Genomic DNA, 23,276 nt, shown 5'->3' on the forward strand with positions numbered 1-23,276 from the left:
CCCTCTCTGCCTGCTCCTTCATACACAACTACGCTGCTCCCCCATCGGCAGGCAACTCAGCCTGGCCCCACTGCGGCAGCCCCCAGGCGGACAGGTTCCAGGGGGATCCCTGCGGCAAGCTCCGGGGACTGTACACCTCCTCCCCAAGCCATCCCGGCAACAGCAAGCAACAGTGGTGGTAACGTGGATCAGGGTCCAGAGCAGTGGTGGCTCCAGGCCTGGAGGCAGGACCCACTCAGCCATACAGGGGTGGGGGCAGTGCAGTCGGCTGCCGCAGGGACACAGGGCACAGGGAACATGAGGCACAGGGGTCTCACCATCACTACTGCTGCCCCTGCAGCCCCTCCTGCCGTCACCACTCACATCTCCCTGCCAAGGCCGGCACAATGGCAGCAGCCACTTCAGACAGCCCACTGCTGCCATCACTAGGTACCAATGTGTTCACATCACTATTTCCCTCATACTGACACCTTCCTGTGGAGGTGTCATTTTCTAACAAGCAATATTTTCCCACATCAGCTGGGATTCATAGCATTTTGAAAAACAAATTACAATTTGAAGATGGGGGACACCTTTTTATAGACATTACACTTAAGTATTTCCCTGGGTTTCTCTGTAACTAAAAAAAATAACTATAAGGAGATACAAAATTTCTTAAGTGATCATAACTGGAAAGCAAGATTGCAGAAGCTACTGATTTTCTTGCTTACTCCAATTTTTCTATGATGATCATGCACTGCTTTGTGTATTAGTTTGTTTTCACACTGCTGTAAAGAACTACCTGAGATTGGGTAACATATAAAGAAAAGAGGTTTGACTCACAGTTCTGCATGGCTGGGGAGGCCTCACAAAACTTACCATCATGGCAGAAGGTGAAGGGGAAGCAAAGCACGTCTTACATGGTGGCAGGAGAGCGAGCGAGCGAGGGGGTAAATGCCAAAAACTTTTAAATCATCAGACCTCGTGAGAACTGATGAGAATGGCATGGGGGAAACCATCCCCCATGATCCAACTACTTCCCACCAGGTACAATTTAAGATGAGATTTGGGTGGGTGGGGACACAGAGCCAAACTGTATCACTCTGCATGATTTTTAATATTCTAAGATCAAAAAGAAAAACAGCACTTTCAAAGTACATGAATGATACCAACAGTAGTTAGAAAAGAATATGACATTTTATTTTCACTTATGGACATACAGTACATGAATTTAGAAATAAAATCGTCGCAGGATTCTGAAATACTGATACCTTAAGATCTAACACACTGATTAGTCCATTCCCTACAAAGCAGCCACATTAGCAGCTCAGATTTGGTCTTTGTTGTAGTTGTTGACATTAAGTTCTTTAAGTGAAATGCCCAGCAGCATTTAAATAATATTTTACAGCAGACATGAACTAAGTTTCAATATTTCATCTTTGGAACACATTATGCTTATTTACATGTTAACAGGTGGCTATATTTACTTACCCTATTGTGAGTTTAATGACTGATTTTAAGCTACAAAGGGTTTTCCAGCTATTATTTCCTTTAGAGTTTCTAAAAGTAACAACTTGTATCAATGTTTTACAAAAGATAATGATGAAAAAAAGGTAATGCTGAAATAAAGGCGCTTTTAGAAATATTTAAGGACAACATAAGGTATTAATATTGGAAAAAAACTGTACATATTTTCAAGCACAACACTGAAATATTGTAGCAGTGTTTAATTGAATTGTTTTAAAATAGTGGTAATTATACTACCTTACATACTGTTCTAGTATTTAAATCTCTTAATTACAATTTGAATATACAATCTGACTTACAATTAGAACTATGCACAGTTTCCGAAGCATATTTTTCAGGTTTGTTTTTGCACATAAATTAATGTTTAAGTTGGTCCTTGATTTGGAGAACTATAACTACCTGGAAGCACTAAGTTTTAGACACATTTATTGACAGCCAACAAAATCCTTGACAGAGTGAAAAGCATCAAGAGTACCATGCGTGGAAAAGCAGCTGTTGCCCCCCAAGTGCAATATGAAATCTAGAACAAGACCCTCTCAGAGGCCTGCATGTCTCAATGACTGACCCTCAAAGAAACCAAAATGTACAGGAGGAAGTAGCTGACCAGTCATGGGCATCTTCCACACCGGGGAAATCTTTAAAACAGAGGTGGCTTTGGACCTCTAGCATAAGAGATAGACTTTACATTCTTTGATTTTATTTACACTTTTTTAAAAAGATAAAGTATATCTGAATTCTCTCATCACATCTAAACTGCTGGTGCACTGGCAGCTCAAGCTGATTAAAGTCATGAGGCAGCCCACCAGAGACTTTAAAAGAATCCCAGACCACATCCCCTCCTCTTTCCTATCATGAAGTCACAGACTGTCTCATCAAACTACTTGATGTCTGTAAGAGACTTACATTTTATAAACACAGTTAGCTTATTACTGAACTTTTAAGAAAAGTCCAAAGATGTGTGGAGAAGTATGCCTGCTAACAGTGACTGCTTCTACAAGGACAATAATGAAACTGAGCTACAAAAATAATTTTACTGTTTTAAATAATGAAAGGAGCTAGGTTTTTAAAATATATTACTTATTCTGCAACAGCTGATTAAACTGACAATCAATAGAATCCAATGAACAGATTCAGCTGCCATTCTGCAAGCTGAATTCAGGTTGTATTTTAATTACAGAATAGCTTCAAATTATAAATCTAACTGTCCCAATAGCAAAGAGACCATCAAGGCAGTAACATCAGATCAATTCTGTCATCATCCTGCACGGAGCACAAGATGTGCTTTTGGATAAAGGCATTAAAAAGACCTTGGGCTGATGTGGAAAGCGGGTCAGTAAAGACTCCAGTTCTGCACAATGGAATCTTCCAAGCCAAGCCGCTTTCCACAAATACAAATTCAGTCTATCTTTTCCTTCTGGACCAGTCTGGGAGCATCAACAAAATCTTTGCCATTGTAAAGAATGATAAAAAATGTTCCAATGCTTGCAACTCCCCAGAAGAGCACATAGGCCAGTGTTTCTGTCCAAGTGTCACCTGTTGATATTAAGAAACAAAAAGCTAAATAAGGCATTTGTTGATATCAGACCCGGTTTTCAGCTGTTTAGCATATTTTGGCAACATTAAAGTTTACTAGCACATTCACAGCAAAAATATAAGAACCTCTTAATTAAGGTTTAAACCGGTGGTTCTCAAACCCTGGCTAGTACCAGAATCTTCTGCAGGGCTTGATAAAGCATCAACTGTTGAGCCCCAAGAATCTGCATTCCAGCAAGTTCCTAGTTCCCAGGTGATGCTGATGCTACCGATCAAGAGGCTACACTTTGAGAACCACTGGACTAAACGATTTCATATATTATACAAATAATAATCACTTTTAGTATATTTTAATAATACAAAAAACTATTGTTTAATTTATAGTTCTGTAACAGATATGAGCTATTATCAAAATACCTGCACAAAAAAATTTAATATTCATAAGTTATGAATACCAAACATAAGTTATCCAAAACTTTTCTGAAGTTATATATATTTTGTAGGGTATTTTTGCACATACATAAATATATAAAGCAAAAGTCAGTAACATTTGCTTTAGAGACGGGGTCTTGCTGTGTTGCCCAGGCTACGGTGCAGTGGCTATTCACAAGCACGATTCCACTACTGATCAGCACGTAAGTTTTGTCCTGCTGTTTCCGACCTGTACTGGTTCACCATTCCTTAGGCAACCTGGTGATCTCCTGCTCAAAGAGGTCACCATATTGATGCTGAACTTAGTGCGGACATCCGATCAGCATAGCACACTACAGACCAGAACTCCTGGGCTCAACTGATCCTCCCGTTTCAGCCTCCTGAGTAGCTGGGACTATAGGCACACACCACAGCACCCAGCCAATAACATATTTGAATGACATATTTAGCCCAACTCTGCTGATACGCATTTTCCAAAGTTCATAAAGGTTAGCAGCAGGCCAATGGGCAAAGATCTACTTTGTTTTACTCCTTGAATAGCTGAACCTAAAGAATAGCTTCTCTCTCTGCAACAGTACTGGCCTCATCTGCAGACAGAGAAACACATACAGGGAATAACGGCCAGTGAGACAGCACACCAGGGAAGAAACCAGTCTCCAGACTCTTTCCTAACAAGCCCTCAGAGATCATGCTACATGTTTTCTATTCTCTTTGAAAACCACAGCAGGAGCTAGAAATCAGGTATCGCCACACCCAAATGTCACAAAGTTCGTTATAACAATTAACTGACATGAGATGTTACTATCCACAGCATCCAATCTCTTTTTATGCAAAATATACTTGAATTTGCATAACTGCTAATTTTCATGGCTCTGAGTTTTAAAATTCTTCTTGGACAAAAAAAGGGCAGTTCCTTATTGGCCACTCTGCTGGACACACCCTAAAGGAATCACCCGTTTTATTCAGGCAGAGCCCTTGGTCTTGACTTTCCTGCCTCTCCAGAGGTTCTTTAGGTAAATGTGGGTATAGTCAGAACAACAAAATTAACTAATTTAACAGTACAGTGGCTCCCCAAAAATGGCATCCACTGGGTATGTTTTCAGGAAGGAAGGCAGAGGATCTAGAGAGGAAATGAGAGCAGGGCTGGCCGCTGAGGAACCTGCACATGCTGCCTCTTCCTTCCTGCCCCAAAACCCGCAGTCACGTCCCGGGCAATGCCTATGTCTCAACCTGTTTTTGTATTGTAAGGTAAGAATGGTTTTTACATTTTTAAATGGTTATAAACACAAAAACAAAGAATGTGCAGCAGAGACCACACACCATCCATAAAGGCAAAAATATTTACTACCTGCTCTTTACAGAAAAATTTTGCTAACTATAATAATAGTAAGATGGCTCTTTCCCCCTACTCAACATTTCAGCATTTAGTCAAAACTACATCACAACTGTCTACAGGGCTGAGCACTGAGCGGAATACCGAGACGAACAGGTAACTGAGCCTCCCTATCAAAAAGGTGACAGAATTAGTGGTGGTGGTGGAGTAAGAGTCCTTAATTCAGCAAACATTTACTGAGGGTTTACTATATCCTGGACAAAGCAATGAGTAAGACACAGACCCTCAAAAAGTTGCCGATCCAGTGAAAAAGACAAACAAGTATGCAAATCATTACCATCCAAAAACAAATACACACTGGGTATGTCAGGTACACCAAAGAGGTATACTACCTCTGAAAAATAACTCCCTATGTATTAAGGAGGTTAAAAGAGGAAAGTGCTGGGAGAGAGGACCAGGAGTGCTGTGGAAATTCAGATAGAAGGTGAAGACTTCCGTGTGGGAGAGACACTCTGTGAGAGGGGAGCGTATGAATGGTGCCCTGAGGATGGTGGAATTCAGACAGGCAAGAAGAGGTTGGCTCAATGAATTCAGGATAGAGGATGAAGGCTGGAAGGTGCCTTTTCTTTCAGAGTGACTAGGATTGCACCTCCAAGGTACAATACACCAAGTCTCAGACTTAAACCTCCAAAATACAGGACATTACTCAAAGGAGAATAAAGAATACATTCTTCACACTTTAATCTTAAATGCTTTATTAACTCAGTAACATAGCAAAATATTAGGAGAAAAAAGAAAACCAGTAAAGACCTTGTCCACTCAGGTTCTCAGGCAATTTTACTCTCAACCTATTAAAATTTAATGATAAGTAATATCTTAATCCATTAACATTTATTTGAGTTGGTTAGACTATACATTCTATAAATGGAATACTTTGCAGCCATTAGCAATTAAGAACATGGGAAAACATACTGCTCAGTGAAAAAAAGCAGATAATGAAAATATGTATCTCACCTCTGAAAAAAATCAGAGACACTTATAAATATTAAAACATCAAAATGTTAAGAGTGGTGAGCTTCTCTCTCAAAGGTATGATGATAAATAATATTTTCTCCTTTTCTGCCTACGTGTGTTTTCTATAATTACTATGTATTACTTTGGTAATGTGAAAGGAAAATAAAATCTCAGGACTCCAAATTTACTATGCCAAAGAGAAAAGTTAAACTTGGGAACTGAGTCTCACAAAACTACCCTCCTTTTGTTCCTAAGTAGACAGCTGCAAAGATAGTTGGCCACATATCCTCCCAGAGGGCCACCCTCACAAACTGTCACAAGCAAATTCCATGTGGGCCCCAAAATCTTTACCCTAAAAGACAGTCCTGTCGAATCTCCCTCACCCTGACATTGTAAATTAACAGTTTATTTTCACAGGTAAGGGACAAAGACTAGAAAATCATTCCTCCGCCCACCCCAAAACAAATGCAGATTTGACTTCTCCCTCTACTCTACATTTACTTTGTCTTACATAAAACACAGATTTACTGAGCGGGAGATGAATGCATAATTGACTGTTCCTCTACCCTCTCCTTTCACATGTAATGTGGATTCAGTGAGTGCTAATCAAAGCCTCACAAGAATGTGACGACTTATCTCACTACCTACCCTCCCCTTTTGTTTCCATTCCTCCTTCCCCTCCTGTACACCGTTTCACCATTTAATACTGAAGTCCTCAAAACCCTCTTTGGAAAAAGCACAAGATACTGATCCTACCGTAGCTTGTGTCTCTTTTTCCTGGGCAGGTTCTCAACCTTGGTAACTTAAGCCTCTGAACTGAGACCTGTCTCAGATACTTATTGGTTCACAGTAATAAGAAAAACATGTTTTTGAAATCTGAGGTTTAAAAAAAACCCATCAAACTACTAGGTATGTTATTTTTCTTCCTGTCACATCTAATGACTAATTTCATCTACTCCACTTTACCCATTAAATTTAATAGGGAAACATCAAGTGTTCAGTGAACTCAAAAACTTAAGATGTTGTAAAAGAAAGGTCAACATTCTAACTAAGAAACAAATGGAAGAATGTGTGGAGCTGACTTACCAGCCATCAGCAAACAGATAATGCACATTGAAAAGGCAACAACCATGATAATAGGCAACTGGAAAAGACAACAGAAAGAGATAATCATTTAAGAATGCTAACCAATGGCTGCAAAATCAGTTGTGCATGCATTGCTTGGGAAAAGAAAAAACCTCGTCTGTCAACTAATACACACAGTATCTTTTGTCAACAAAACATTATTATTTATGGGTTCAATCACAACTGCCCTAGACTTTAGATGGGGAAAGTGGTAAGATCGGAAGAAGCATGCTTTTGCTCCAAGCCAAAGAGTGCTAAATGGAAGGAGGATGCCCAGATGAGAACCTAGAACACTAGGTCTCCCTTCCATTCCAGGGCACTTGATCCACTGGAAAGAAAATCCAGAGAGGCTCTTGCAGAGTCTGGTGAACGGAGAAGTCAAAAAGGAGAGAAGCATCAAAAATAAACCTTGCCTTCCATGTAACAAGTTTGTCTCTGGCAATTCCCTCAAGGTAAAAGAACTGAAGTTTTCCTGAAATGAGAAACCTTCCACTTTCCCTTTGCTTATGTGACATCACACGAAAAGCATGTGTGAGACACTCTGAGGAAAAGAAAACAAATGCTCCACAGTTACTGTACTCCTCAGCCTGATCTCTTTGGAAAACTTAAGTATTTATATTTCATGTAATGAAATATAAACAACATATAACGTTTTAAATTAAGGAGACTGAAACCATCTATACCTTCAGACACAATGCTTTTAAAAACTTGAAAAATACAAAATGGTTTCTTACAGCCAGGAATTTCCAATCCCTTGGAACACTTAAAGGACTATGAGATTCTAATTCATCCACTGAATAGTTTCCAAGAAATAAGTCAATGGAATCCTAGAACAGAAAGGAAGAAATTAGTAACTCACCAAACTCAGTGTGAGATAACATTAGTGATGAACGATGCAAAGAGACAACCACCTAATGCCAGGAAAGCATCAAATACAAACTTACTTGTCTAAATCCATCGGAAAAGTTGTTCTTATAATATCGTATCATTGAGTTCCAGCCATCCATTATAAGTCCCAAATGAGTTCTCTTTCCAGTTCTGGTTAAAGAGGTTAAATTTTAAGTTACAGGTTTGTACACTGAATTCTCACACTGTTTTATGGTCAATAAGCATAAGGTATAGAAATGAGTGACAGATTTTAAAAACTATCGCTGAAGATATAGATACTTCACAAAAGAAATCACTTGCAGGTCCAAGAAATACCTATTTTCTTTCTAAAATATTACCAAAGGAGGCACAAAGAAACACACTAATTCCAGTTGCAAAGACGAGAAATATGAAGAGAAATACATAGCCCAGGTTAAGTGGTAGGACACAGCAAAGCACAGACTAGAAATCTTATTCTGCTCCCAGGGAATCCACACAGCAGAAAAAGAGCCACCGCATGCATAATACATTCAAAATGTTCTAATTCCTCATTACTCAGTGTGGTCTTTGAAAGCAGCATCAGCATCACCTGGGTGCTTTTTAGAGGCACATCTCAAGACTGGTGCTTCAGGTACACAGTAAGGTCTGAGAAGCACTGTGGAGCGGTGGCTCTCACCCCTCCCCAAGCATCAGAATCTCCCAGGGTGGCTAAGAACACACCAGAACCTGGGCCTCATCTCCCAGAAATCCTGACTCCACAGGTCTCAAGTGAAGCCCAGACACTGGAGATTTGCTGCTGTTGCTGCTGTTGTCTGAGAGCTGCCCAGGTGATTTTTAAAAGCTCCAGGACTGTGAACTACTGATGTGGAACGCTATTTTAAAAGCACGGCTTGCCTGGTAAAGTCAGTCTTCAAGGCACCAGTTCCCGCATATTGCTTGGCACAGGCATTTGCGTTGTCAGCCCAGGCTGTAGAAAAAAGTGAAAACAGCTGATAACGATTAAGATGACAAAGTTCTAAATCCAGAATATTAATTTATTTCAAAATTTGAGCAACTTTGTCTATATTAAAGAAATGACCTACCATTTTTGTAAATCTTCTCAAATTCATCTTGTTCTTCAAGCTTTTGTCCCACATGCAAAACTCCTAGTCTCTGGAATAAAAACCACACCCAGATTTATGTGTAATAGATTTTAGCAGACATGATTTAGGAAGAAAAAGCAGTCCCCAAATTGTATCTCATGGTTCCTGGTTGCTGGATGCAGGCCAGAAGTGTCTGTTGTCTACAGGGAGCCCCAGCTTGCAGCAGCCGTCTCCTGCCCAGGGCAGACTGCAAAGCCTCTCCTGAGGGCACCTTTGCCTTGCAGCTCCCGCACTCCCTTGAGGGACAGCAGCAGGACTATATTCAGAGAGTGTGTCAGGAGGGAGAGTGAAAGCAGCTGTAGGATTCCAGCCGCTACTTCCTCCCTCTCACCCCTAATCTTCCACTGCTTCTACCCCCTTGAGATCCCCTCATATGTATCATCCTTCAACTTCTTCACCCCTGAGTCACCCCAACCTTACCCTCTGTCCCAGGGACTTTTGAGAATCTGATGAATGCCACCTAATCTACCTCCCCAAAAATACACACACACACAGACCTTCACAAAGAATATCCCGGGGTTGCTGGGCCCCCTGAATCCCTTCTACGGACTCCCCTTTGGAGACCACGAACTACAGATGAGGGGTCCCTACCTTGTCTCAGACCATCACCTCTGAGAACCACCATCTTCATTGCTTACCTCAGATGACACCTCATCTCCACCTCAGAAGGAGTTATTCCCACCCTCAGACACAGCACAGGAGCCACCTTGGTGACCTTTAGCTGGGTAAGAACTCTGCCTTCACTGGCGGACGTGGAGAGGCACAAGTAGACAGCCCCTACACTAGCAGGCAAAGCTGCTGGCGAGGCTCCTGCCCCCACTCTCTGAAGGTTGGTTAAGTTTCATAATACTATATATAGCATGTAAAATTGTAAAATATGGATTGCAGAACCTAGTCAAGTAAGTTTTGGTTAATCAGCCATGGAACCAAACCATTCCTAATATTGTTTCTATTAAAAAATACACTCAGAAGACCTTCCAACAGACGAGGACATAGCACAATACAAACTACAGACTATTCCAACAGGGACAGCACTCCTCTAGCAGGTGCAACTTCAAGATTCACGAAGCATTCATTCTGAAGGGGGTATTTTACCTCCATAATTTCTTTCTCAGTATCATACAATTGTCAGAAATAAAGTTGAATGCTTACTAATTCCCTGAACAGGAAACCATATGGTATGCATTTTGTCTGCCCCTCACAACAAATGCCAATGTGATTTAGAAATTGGGGCTCTACGTCTTTTTCATTCCAAATATACACAGAAGAAAAAAACTATTTTTCTCATCAGCATAGTCTAGTGATAAAGCAAAGCTGTGTCAGAAACTTTTTACTTTGGAGTCAACATCCCTTGCTAGTAATAAGAGAAAGATAAATAGAAACAATCTTGAGGTGCTACTTTTGTACTAATGAAATAGAAAAAAAAGAGGCTAGACACAGTGGCTCAAGCCTATAATCCCAGCACTTTGGGAGCTGAGGCAGGTAGACGGCTTGAGCCCAGGGGTTTGAGACCAACTTAGGCAACATGGTGAAACTCTGTTTCTACAAAAAATACAAAAATTAGCCAGGCGTGGTGACACACGCTTGTAGCCCCAGCTTTGTGGGAGGCTGAGTAGGTATGATGGTTTGAGCCCAGGAGGCAGCGGTTGCAGCAAGCCGAGATTGCGCCACTGCACTCCAGCCTGGGCAACAGAGTCAGACCCCGTCTCAAGGAAAAACAAAAAAAATTAAAATTAAAATATCAAATGCTGGAAAGAGTTCAATGAAATGGATTTACTTATTCATTGCTGGTGTCAGTGTAAACTGGAATGACCCTCTTGGAAAATAATATATGTACTCTCTTTAACCCAGTAATTCTACTTCTAGGAATTTACATGAAGGAAATAATTCCAGTTAATAATAACATATACAGATGCATTCTCTACAGTGTTATTTATAAACTAAAAATGTAGCAATCTGAATGGCTTAGTAAATTACAGCACAACAATACAACCATCAGAAACTATGATTACATAAATGCTAAGGGAAAATGGCAAAAGTGAAAACTGTGCATACATAGACTGACCATAGTTATGGAAAATGTGACATCCATGGGCAAGACACAAAAATAAAAAGAGCTGGGTTAGGGTGGGGGCAATGTGAATATTTTATGTTACTGGGTTTTGAAGATGATGTTTAATTTTCTGCTGTGTTGTTTTTCAATGAAAAAAAAAAAAAAAGCATTCGCACCTGAAGTTGGGCCTGAAGTGAACGACGAGCTAACAAACTCTGGATCACATTGGTTCTATCTAGACAATCCATGCAATTGCTTCGGAACACGCCTTCCTGGTTTGCCACCACCTGGCCAGCAGAGTCCACTAGAAAATAACTAAAACATATTTGTATAAACACTCTCATACCAAAGAGGTCAGATTTACTAAGGACTTAACTCTTACAACATGGGTCTCATTTCAGTGACGTTATTGAAAACTGTAAATTAAAAGGTCAGATAGGAATGTGTAGTCAGGCATATGTGATCATCCTAGACCAAAAAGAAGTCTAAATGGCTGAGGCAAAACAGTCCCCCATCCAAAATATGGCTGAAGATTAGAGATCATCTCACCCCAAAGATGTTAAAAGTAGAGTTAAGAGTATTAAAAAGGTGGTTGTGCAAATCGATCATGTTTCACAAGGCCAGATGAGGGTTTCCTCTAACATTATTATTCCAACTATATCCCTGGATATCAGGGTTTTATGATTCATATACTATCTTTAGAATCCTCTGGGTTGCTTGTGAAAAAAGATTCCTGGCCTTGAGATCAACTGAATCAGAATCTCTGAGGCAAGGATTGAATATTTTGCATTAAAAATACTTTTAGCTGGGCGTGGTGGCGCATGCCTGTAATCCCAACTACTTGGGAGGCTGAGGTGGAAGGATTACTTGAGCTTAGGAGTTCAAGACCAGCCTGGGCAACATAACGAGTCCCTGCCTCTAAAAGAACAAAAACTTAGCCAGGCATGGTGGTGCATACCTGTATACAGTCAGAAGGCTAAAGTGGGAGGATCACTTGAGCCCAAGGGTTAAAGGCTGCAGTGAACTATGATCACACCACTGCACTCCAGCCTGGGTAACAGAGTGATATTCTGTATCTAAATTTAAAAAAAAAAAAAAAATTTTTAATACTTTCAAAAATTCTTCTTTTTTTTTTTTTGAGATGGAATCTCCCTCTGTTGCCCAGACTGAAGCACAGTGGTGTGATCTCAGCTCACTCCAACTTCTGCCTTCCAGGTTCAAGTGATTCTCCTGCCTCGGCCTCCTGAGTAGATGTGATTACAGGCACCCACCACCATGCCCGGCTAATTTTTATATTTTTAGTACAGATGGGGTTTCACCATGTTGGCCAGGCTGGTCTTGAACTCCTGACCTCAGGTGATCCGTCTGCCTTGGGTTCCCAAAGCGCTGGGATTACAGGCGAGAGCCACAGCCCCCAGCCAAAAAAAAAAAAATTCTTAAATGGGTGATACATGCAAACAGTACAAGATTTATAAAGTATAATTGGGTATTATTTGAAAAATCAGTTTCCCTTTCTCCCCTTAAACACCCAAATCTCTGTACTGCAACCAACCACAGTTACCAGTTCCCATGTTTTCTTTAACAAGCTCCTTGATAATTCTATGAATTCAAAAATCTGACAACACACAGTGTGCTGGTTAAGAATATGGATTCAGGAAGCAAACAATCTGTTTGCTAGCTTTAGCATCATATGCAACTTACTAACTGTAGAACTTTAAATAGTAAGCTTATTCATCCACAAAATGGAGGTAACAGCAGCACCACCATTAGGCTTCTCTAAGGTTTGAATGAGACAACACATAATGCACATAAAGTACTTAGCACAGTGTATGGAACACAGCATACAATGAATACTGGATAATATTAACTACTGAAATTATTTTCCAAAATCCAAGAGGAGGAAGAAAATGCAACAGATTCATCAAGGGCTAAATACAAATCATGACCTCAGGAACAAGAGCCTGGAAGAATGTGTTAGGATGAAAAATCTACATATGGATCATGCAGAATTGGTAAGGTTCGTTTAGAGTTGGTGTACATACATATGTGTGCAAGGGTGTATATGTGTGTTTGTACCCCATTAATACTTATAAAATCCCAGATATGTTATAAATATTATTGCTTAAACTATACAGTAAGTTATCATCTCTACTTTACGAATGAAGAAACCAAAGTCTGAAGATAGTAACTAAGTGGCCCTGGGTCATATTACTACTAAGAGAAAAACTTAAATTCAAATCAAGGTGTGTTGGACTCCAAAGCCCAGATTCTTTCCACTACCCCAAAAACCCCTAGAAAAAAGTCTCAAGAGATCATCTGAGAGTCACCAGTGAAAGCTCTGCTCTCCCTGTGGACCATGGTGAACGGCAACGAACACAAACTCTGGAGTCAACCCTCCTTCTTTCTTACACTCCTGCATGGCAGCAGTTAATGGGTGAACCCAAGGAACCACCTCCTCCAACAACATGCCGGGCCCAGCCAATGTTTTCTCTAATGGCCCAACAACAGTAGGTCAATTTCCCTTCTGTGTTCGTGACAAAACCTCACAGAGAAAAAGCAGATTTAAATAACTGTAGTTGATTACCTAATGTATATAAAAAGACATTTTTGAGAACTGAGCAAATATCTATCAAAGAGGTTTTACTATATTATTGTGTAACAAATTAAAAAGTGCATTTGGGTTGGCAGGTTTACAACTATCACACATAGGCAGAAGAAAATGATAGTATGGTTTACAGATTCCTACTTCTGGCTTTTAAATCAGTAAAGACTGACGCGCACCGAGTATGGTAAACCTGAACCAGTATGATAATATAGTACTGCAAAGACATTCAGACTTTTGATCCATCAATCCTACTCTGAAGAATTTTTTAAAGAAATAAAAAAATTTAACAGATGTAAAATATGTATAATGATTCATGGCACCACAATCTTTCATGACAGAAAGAGGAAAGGAAATAAACCACGTGCTCAGGGTGAAGAAAAGCACTTCTTTAGAACTACGTTATGACAAAACAATACAGAAAAGCCATTAAACCCTATCATTACAGACACTGTACAGGTAACAACAAAATACTTGTGATAGAATGTCTAGTGGAAACAACAATATAAGATATTAGTAAACCAAGTTCAATTATATAAAAATTTGTAAATGTGTGGTAGATAATTTATAAATATATGAACATACCTGGCCTTGGGTCATTTTTAAGAATTTAAAAATATTTTGAAGTCACCAACTCTCATCTTTCCAGTAAAGAAATTAAAAATAATAAAACAGTATAGATAAGCAATGACAATCCAGTGAACTATATTTATAAGTCTGCTGGATGATGCATAATAAAATATGACTGATATATATACCTCTTCTCTCCGCCTCCTTAAGGAAATAATATAGCTTACCTTAATTCATCTTGCATTTCTGCTACCTGATCCAATAAAATACTTAGTCGATCCCATCTCATATTTTTACATTCCTTATGGAAGTCAAAGGCAATGTATCTACCAAAAGAAAAGATATTCAGAAACCGACCAGAGATCATTCATTTTCCTTCTATTAATAATACCTTCATAAGCTGATTTTCCCCTTTATATCAGTGCATACATATTTCTTGGGAACACTAGAACCTCCTTCACTCTGGGTTTATCACTATACATATACTACATGCACACACACACTCCCCTTCTCATGCTCACACCTATCAGAGGAAAAAATATATATATATGATATGAGCAGATATATATATATATGTATACATGAAAATACAAAATACATGCATATGTCTATCCTCACATGTTCTTCTGGGGGCCCTCAGCAAGGAGTAGAGGAGAAACACAACAAATGCTTAGTGAAGTAAGCTCAAGTACAGCAATCAGGTATGCCCTGCAAAGAGGCCTTAGTCCAAAGTCCTCAAGACAATTCTAGTGGCCAAGTATGACCTATGGAAACTCTCTGGGGCACAAAGCCTCAATGAGGGAATTTGAATCAGAGACTAAACTCAAAACTCGACTGAAAAGAAGTTATTCTGCAACATAATTTAATGCTACAGAAATTTCAAGCCAACAAAATATCATGCTCTGATCTATTGAAAAAAATGCAAGCTGAAATATATGTCTAGTGAGCTCTATGTAATCATGCACATATGTAAGTGCACATCTCATGTGAAAAGACCTGCAACAGATTTCTAGTGAGGTACCTCATCATTCCACTTCCCAAAGAAGACACCATTGTTGCAAATGTCTGCTCAAGTGGCTTCTCTGAGCCCTTCTGGTTAATCTGTAAAAAATTTCAAACACCATAGTTTTCAGTTAATTTCAAAGGAGAGATTGACATCAGAAAAAGGACAAAGTAGGAAGCTCTAAGCTCTCATTCTCCCACAGAAACATAAAAAAATCCCAGAAGCTGTCTGAGCCAACTTTGTAGGAGCTCTAAAAAAAGATCAAAGGTTTTATAGTAACCTACCCAAGCACCCAATAAAGAAAAAGTCACTTTCAAAATGGTGGGAAAGTTTTGTGGCATTTAACTTGTCCTTGACCCAGCCCCTCCCTAGAGTGGTGACAATCTTAGTCTTACATGGGAATAACCTGGTTCTTAGTTCTCCTCATCAAACTAGAGGAGGCAGACCAGACCTTATCTGCAAATAATTGTGGACCTCTGTTCTAACATGAAGGACTAACTGGTCTCTGTCCCACATATCTCTGAACACCAGCAGTAAAAGTGGTGACCACTGCTTGTAAAAGCTACAAGAGGAATATAAATCAATGGATGCCTGAGGCAAAATATCCTGTATGGAAACATATAATAGACCATTTAAAGACTGGAGAAGAAGCTGGGTGATATTCTTTGGGAAATTAGGACTTTCAAAAGCAGCCATGTACATGAAGGAGTTTTGAAGGCCACCCACACAACCAGGCAAGATGCATGCTCAGAAGAGTCCTGAGAAGACCTTAAACCTTCACCATAGACTGATCCCTAGGCTCACAGCAAGCCTGGCTAATCAGTAAAGGACTGTCCCAGCATACAACAAGTCTGCAAAGAATGGGGGACAGGGTTGTTCTCTCATTTTTGCTTTCCTTTTTTGTCTGTCTATTTCAGTTCTTGGAATTCAATGAAACTTGTCAAAACAGCTGAACATAAGCAAAAGGAACAGACCTCAGTGAACACACACAATAAGAAACAGTTTTGGCAAAAATAGTTCCGAAAAGTCTCAAGAAAAAACAAAAGGATTAGTAGAGTCTTTAACAATCAAATAAAACAAAAAACTCCCAGCAAACCCTAGGGGAAAAGGAGACTCTGACTTCCAGAGTTATGATATCATAATAATCAAACATACAATTTAAAAAAAAATCACAGGTACACAAATAAATAGAAAAAAATGGCTCACTCAATGGAACATAAGAAATTGACAGAAATTGTTCCTGTGGAAGCCAAGACAGGACTTAGCTTATTAGATAAAGACTAGACTTACTAGACTAGACTTATTAGACAAATACTTTAAAGCAACTGTCTTAAAAACAAAGAGCTAAGGGGAAACACAGACAAAGAACTAAAAGAAATCAGGAAAACAATACACAAACAAAATGAGGATATCAACAAAGATAGAAAAATTATTATAAGCAGCCAAAAAATAATTCTGCAGCAAAAGAGCACAAAAAGTGAAATAAAATATTTAGCACTATGGGAATTCCAGGAAGAGAGAGAGAAAGGTGGAGAGAGATTTGAAGAAAAAAAAATAGCCAAAACCTTCCCAAATGTGATGAAACATATGAATCTACAAACCAAAGCTCTGAACTCTAAGGAGACCCACACCAAAAACATTATAATCACATAGTTGAAAGACAAAAACAGAATCCTGAAAAGCAGCAAGAGAGAGGAGACTCATCACACACAAGAGATTCTCAACGGGATTATCCGCCAATTTCTCATCAGAAATCTTGGAGGCTGGAAGACAGTGGGATCATATATTTTAAATGCTGGAAGAAGAAAAACTATCAACCAAGAATTCTGTATCTGGTAAAACGTCCATTAAAAATGAAGGAAAAATTAAGACATTCATAGATAAACAAAACCCGAGGTAGTTTATTATCATTAAACCCAATCTATAAGAAATGCTAAAGGGAGTCCTTCAGGTTGAAATGAAAGTATGCTACACAGTAACTTGCAGCCATAGAGAGATATAAAAATTTCCAACAGGCTGGACGTGGTAGCTCACGCCTATAATCCCAGCACTTTGGGAGGCTGAGGTGGGCAGATCACTTGAGGTCAGGAGTTTGAGACCAGCCTGGCCAACATGGTGAAACCTTGTCTATACCAAAAATAAAAAAAATTAGCTGGGTGTGGTGGCACACACCTGTAATCCCAGCTACTCGGGAGGCTGAGGCAGGAGAATTGCTTGAACCCATGAAGCAGAGGTTGCAGTGAGCCAAGATTGTGCCACTGTACTCCAGCCTGGGTGACAGAATGAGACTCCATCTCAAAAAAAAAAAAATCCAAAAAGGTAAAGACAAGGGCACATATAAAAGCCAGTATTATTGAAATCCTGGTCTGTAACTTCACTTCTTATTTCTACAGGATTTAAAAGTCAAATGCAGTCCAGAATGGTGGCTCACATCTGTAATCCTAGCCCTTTGGTAGGCTGAGGCAAGAGGATGGCTTGAGGTCAGGAGTTCAAGACCAGCCTGGGCAATATAGTGAGACCCCCATCTCTATAAAAACACAAAAAAATTAGCCAAGCATGGTGGTATGCGCCTGTAGTCCTAGCTGCTGAGGAAGCTGAAGTATGAGGATTCCTTCAGCCCAGGAGTTCAAGATTACACAGAGCTACGATCGTGCCACTGCATGCAAGCCTAGGCAACAGAGCAAGACCTTTTCTCTAAAAAATAAATACATACATACACAAATGAGAGCCAATTGCATAAAAATAATAATGTTACTGAAACACAATATATAAAGATGCAATCTGAAATGTTAACATAAAAAGGAAGCAAGAAGGCTTTACAGGAGTACAGCTTTTGTATGCTTCTGGTATCAATTCAAATTAGATACTTATAACATTAGGATATTATATGTAATCCTCATGGTAACCACAAAGAAAACAGCTATAGAATATACACAAATGAAAATGAGAAAGTAATCAAAATATATCACTACCAAAAAAAATCAACTAAGCACAGTAAGAGACAGTAATGGAGGAAATGAGAAACGAAAAGCTAAAAGACACACAGAAAACAAATAACAAAAGAGCAGAAGTAAATCCTTATCAGTAATTACTTTAAATGTAAATGGATTAACTCTCCAATAAAAATAAGTAGACCGGCAAAATGGAAAAAAAATATGATCTAACTACATGCTGTCTCTAAGAGATTCATTTTAGACCTACCTAAAGACACATACAGGTTGAAAGAGAAAGGATGAAAAAACATATTTTGTGCAAACAGTAATCAAAAAAGAGCTGGAATAACTACACTAGTATCAGACAAGGTACACTCTAAGTGAAATACTGTTATAAAAGACAAAAAAAGAACATTGTTTACTGATTAAATGGTCAATTTTCCAAGAAGATACAATTATAAACACATATGCAACAAACCATGACAGCCTGAAGATGTAACTAAGCACACTGACAGAACTGAAGGGAGACACAGAAAATTATATAACAATAGTAGGGGCTGGGTGCCCAACACTCTGGGAGGCTGAGGCGGGCAGATCATAAGGTCAGGAGATTGAGACCATCCTGGCTAAATAGTGAAGCCCTGTGTCTACTGAAAATACAAAAAATTAGCTGGGCGTGGTGGCGGGTGCCTGTAGTCCCAGTTACTCAGGAGGCTGAGGCAGGAGAATGGCGTGAATCCGGGAGGTGGAACTTGCCGTGAGCCGAGATCGCGCCACTGTACTCTAGCCTGGGCAACAGAGACTGTCTCCAAAAAAAAAAAAAAGGAAACTTCAGTACCCTACTTTCAACAATAGAACAATTAAACAGAGACAAATAAGCAAATACAGAATAAAAGAGAGAAATTAAACACCATCATAAGCCAATCAGACCCAACAGACACATACATATTACTCTACCCAATAACAGCAGAATACACATTTTTTACAAGTACACATGAAATATTCTCTAAGACAAACTATACTCTAGGCCACAAAACAAGTTTTAACACATTTTTAAAAATTCAAATCACATTAAGTATATATTCTGATCACAACAGAAAGCTAAAAATCAAGAATAGAAGGAAAACTAGAAATTTCACAAACGTGAAAAACCAACAACATACTGAACCACTGGTTCAAAGACAAAATCCCAGGAAGAGAAATTAGAAAATACCTGAGACAAATGAAAACAAAAATACAATATACCAAATGTATGAAATAAAGCAAAAACAGTGCTGAGGAAAATTTCTCGCTGTAAATGCATACATTAAAAAAGAAAACCTCAAAGCAATAACCTAATTTTACACTTTAAGGAACAAGAAGAGCAAACTAAACCCAAAGCTACCAGAGGAAATAATAAAAATTAGAGATAAATAAAATAGAAAATATAAAAACAATAAAGTCAATAAAACTAAAAGTTGAACTTTGAAAAGATCAATAAAATTCACAAACTCTTAGCTAGAATGACCAAAACAAAACAAAAGACTCAAATTACTAAAATCAGGAGTGACAGTGGACATTACTACCAATTTCTGAGAAATAAAAAGGATTTAAGAGAATACTATGAACAACTGTATGCCAACAAGTAGGATAACCCAGATTGGCAAATTCCTAGACACATAATCTGCCAAAACTGAATCATGAAAAAAACAGAAAATCTAAATAGACCAATACATAGTAAGGAGATCGAGCCGGGCGCGGTGGCTCAAGTCTGTAATCCCAGCACTTTGGGAGGCCGAGACGGGCGGATCACGAGGTCAGGAGATCGAGACCAGCCTGGCTAACACGGTGAAACCCAGTCTCTACTAAAAAATACAAAAAACTAGCCGGGCGAGGTGGCGGGCGCCTGTAATCCCAACTACTCGGGAGGCTGAGGCAGGAGAATGGCGTAGACCCGGGAGGCGGAGCTTGCAGTGAGCTGAGATCCAGCCACTGCACTCCAGCCTGGGCGACAGAGCGAGACTCCGTCTCAAAAAAAAAAAAAAAAAAAAAAAAAAAAAAAAAAAAAGAAAAAAGGAGATCGAATCAGTCATGAAAACAAACAGAAAAAAAAGTCTCCTAACAAAGAAAAACCTGGACTAGATGGCTTTACTAGTGAACTCACCAGTGAATTCTACCAAAATTTAAAGAATTAACACCAGTCTTCCTCAAACTCTACCAAAAAGATGAAGAAGAGAGAACACTTTCTAACTTATTCTGTAAAGATAAGATTATCCTGATATCAAAACTAGACAAAGATATTACAAGAAAAGAAAACTACAGGCCAATATCCTTTATGAATATTAATGTAAAAATCCCCAACCAAACACTAGCACACCAAATTCTGCAGCATATTTAAAAAGTATATACCATGACCAAAGGGATTTATTCCCACAATGTAAGGCTGGTTCAATATACGAAAATCAATCAGTATAATACACCACATTCATAGAATGAAGGAAAAAAAACAAGCATCTCGATTGATACAGAAAAGTATCTGACAAAATTCAACAACCGCTTCTTGATAAAAACATTCAACTGGATAACTTAGAAAAAGAAGAAAAGTTCCTCAACATAAAGGCCATTATGTGAAAAACCCACAGCTAATATCATATTTAATGATGAAAGACCAAAAGCTTTTCTCCTAAGAAAAGGAATAAGGCAAGGATACTTGCTTTCACAATTTCTGTTCAACATAGTATTAGTAGTTCTAGCGACAGCAATTAGGCAAGAAAAAAAAAATAAAAGGCATCCAAATTGGAAAGGAAGCATAAAATTATCTCTGTTCACAGGTGACATGATTTTATATACAGAAAATCCTAAAAATTCTGCAAAATAGCTATTGGAGATTATAAATTCAACAAAGTTGCAGCATACAAAAATCAAGACACAATAATCAGTTGCATTTCTCTATACTAACAATGAAATATCCAAAAAGGAAACTACAAAAACAATTTCATTTACAATAGCAAAACAAACAAACAAGCACCATTCAGGCATAAATACTCAAAAATAAATTTAAACAAGGACGTGAAATGCATGTACACTGAAAACTGCAAAATATTGCTGAAAGAAATTTTTTAAAATATAAATAAATGAAAAGACATCTGCATTGCTGGACTGACAATATTACTAAGACAACAGTACTATTCAAAGTGATCAATCTGTCAATTCAATGCAATTGCTACTAAAATCTCAACGCCATTGTTTGCAGAAATAGAAAAACCAAGCCTAAAATTCATAAGCAATCTCAAGGGATCTCAAGTAGCCAAAATTATCTTGAAAAAGGAGAAGGAAGTTGGAATTATTACATTTCCTGATTTTAAAACTTATTACACAAAGCTGTAGTAACCAAAATAGTGTTATCCTGTCCTAAGGACAGACACAGAGACCAATGGACTAGAACAGAGCCTCAAGATAAGACCTTACGTATGTGTTCAACTGATGTTTTATTAGGGTGACAGACTATTTAAAGGAAAAGAACAGTCTTTTATAAATGGTGCTGGGAAAACTGGATATCCATATGCAAAAGAATGAAGTTGGACCCTTACCCCTACACTATATACAAAAATTAACTCGTGCAGTGATAAGAAGTAATACACAGACACACATACACACAAAAAAAATTAACTCAAAACAGACCAAAGGCCTGTAAGATCTAAAACCATAAAGACTCTTAAGAAGAAAATATAGGGGTAACTTTATGTTATTGGATTTGGTGACAATTTCTTGAATTTGACACCAAGAGCAGAGGCAACAAAAGAAAAACTAGATAAGCTGGACTTAAACAATTTGTATCCCAAGGACATTGTCAAGACAGTAAAAAATCAACCTAAAGAGTGGGAGAAAATATTTGTAAAGCACCTGTCTGCTAAGAGATAAATATCCAGACTTCATTAAGAATGACTACAACTGAAACAAAAACGACCTGATTAAAAAAGAGCCAAAGGATTTACGTAGGCATTTCTCCAAAGAAGATACACAAATGGCCAATCAGCACATGAAAAGATGCTCAAAATCACACAAATTAGAGAAACATAAATCAACTCAATACCACGAGACACCACTCCACACCCATCAGGATGGCTATAATTAAAAACTCATACACACACACACACACACACACACACACACACACAAAACAAAACAGAAAACAACAATTGTCAGCAAGGACATGAAGAAACTGGAACTCTGGTGTATTGCTGGTGGAAATACAAAATGGTGCAGCCGCTATGGCAAACAGTATGGTGGTTCCTCGAAGAGTCAAACATAGAATCACCATATGATCCAGCAATTCTACTTCTAGGTGAAAGCCTAAAAGAACTGAAAACAGGGACTCAATCAAACAGATCCTTGCACACCACCAATGTTTATACACACACACACACACACACACACACACACACAATGGAATATTCTTCGGTCTTAAAAAAAGAATGAAATTCTATACATGCTACAAGATGGATGAACCTTAAAAACATTAAAAAAGACAAATATTGTATTATTCCACTTACATGGGGGTACTCAGAATAGACAAATTCAGAGAGACAGAAAGTAAAATAGAATTACCAGGGGCTGTGGGGAGGGAGGTAATAGGAAGTTAATTATTTAACGGATAGAGTTTCTGTCTGGTATGATGAAATGTTGTGGAAATGAACAGTGATGATGGTTGCACATTACGAACTACTTAATGCCACTGAACTGTACACTTTAAAATGGTTAAAATAGTAAATTTTCTGTCAAGAAAAAGTTAAGGTTTCCCCTGCCCCTGCCCCAAGAAACATAAGAAACATACCAGATTGATTATAACTTGTTTTCCATAAATAATTACTTGGGAATCAAAATGCCTTTGGAAACCATCCATCTAGGGAAAAGAGTTACATATTTTACTGGAGTACATTATGTAATTTATAAATATAATTTAAATATTTATAATATTTTGCAAGGACCTCCTTAAATGTCTTATTTCTATATTCAAAAGAATGATGTCAGGATGTGAACTATGTCTTCTAGATATTCTAAACGTCATCTAGTAATCATAAGCTATTTTACTCTGAGCTGCAACACTGCCACTTTAATTCTGAGTACAACCTCAGAGGAATATATTAAGTACTCTAAAAAGCATAAATTTATAAATCTTACTGA

At 38.5% G+C, this 23,276-nt stretch overlaps 1 protein-coding gene across 3 annotated transcripts in view; it reads right to left on the reverse strand.

Annotated features, from left to right (window-relative positions):
- Positions 1–1,157: 1,157 nt before the first annotated feature.
- SACM1L (SAC1 suppressor of actin mutations 1-like (yeast)) overlaps positions 1,158–23,276 on the reverse strand; it is a 55,400-nt gene continuing 33,281 nt past the window's right edge. For all 3 annotated transcript variants that reach the window (XM_011981094.1, XM_011981093.1, XM_011981095.1), the window contains 10 exons: positions 22,927–22,995; positions 15,199–15,278; positions 14,405–14,503; positions 11,182–11,320; positions 8,893–8,962; positions 8,705–8,777; positions 7,888–7,981; positions 7,678–7,770; positions 6,905–6,962; positions 1,158–3,039 (listed from right to left, as the gene is read on the reverse strand). In XM_011981094.1, coding sequence (XP_011836484.1) covers positions 2,903–3,039; positions 6,905–6,962; positions 7,678–7,770; positions 7,888–7,981; positions 8,705–8,777; positions 8,893–8,962; positions 11,182–11,320; positions 14,405–14,503; positions 15,199–15,278; positions 22,927–22,995 — 912 coding nt within the window. In that variant the 3' untranslated portion in view covers positions 1,158–2,902. The remainder of the gene's footprint in view (positions 3,040–6,904; positions 6,963–7,677; positions 7,771–7,887; positions 7,982–8,704; positions 8,778–8,892; positions 8,963–11,181; positions 11,321–14,404; positions 14,504–15,198; positions 15,279–22,926; positions 22,996–23,276) is intronic.

The sequence above is a fragment of the Mandrillus leucophaeus genome, unplaced genomic scaffold (assembly GCF_000951045.1).
Source record: "Mandrillus leucophaeus isolate KB7577 unplaced genomic scaffold, Mleu.le_1.0 Scaffold22, whole genome shotgun sequence".
NCBI lineage: Eukaryota > Metazoa > Chordata > Mammalia > Primates > Cercopithecidae > Mandrillus > Mandrillus leucophaeus.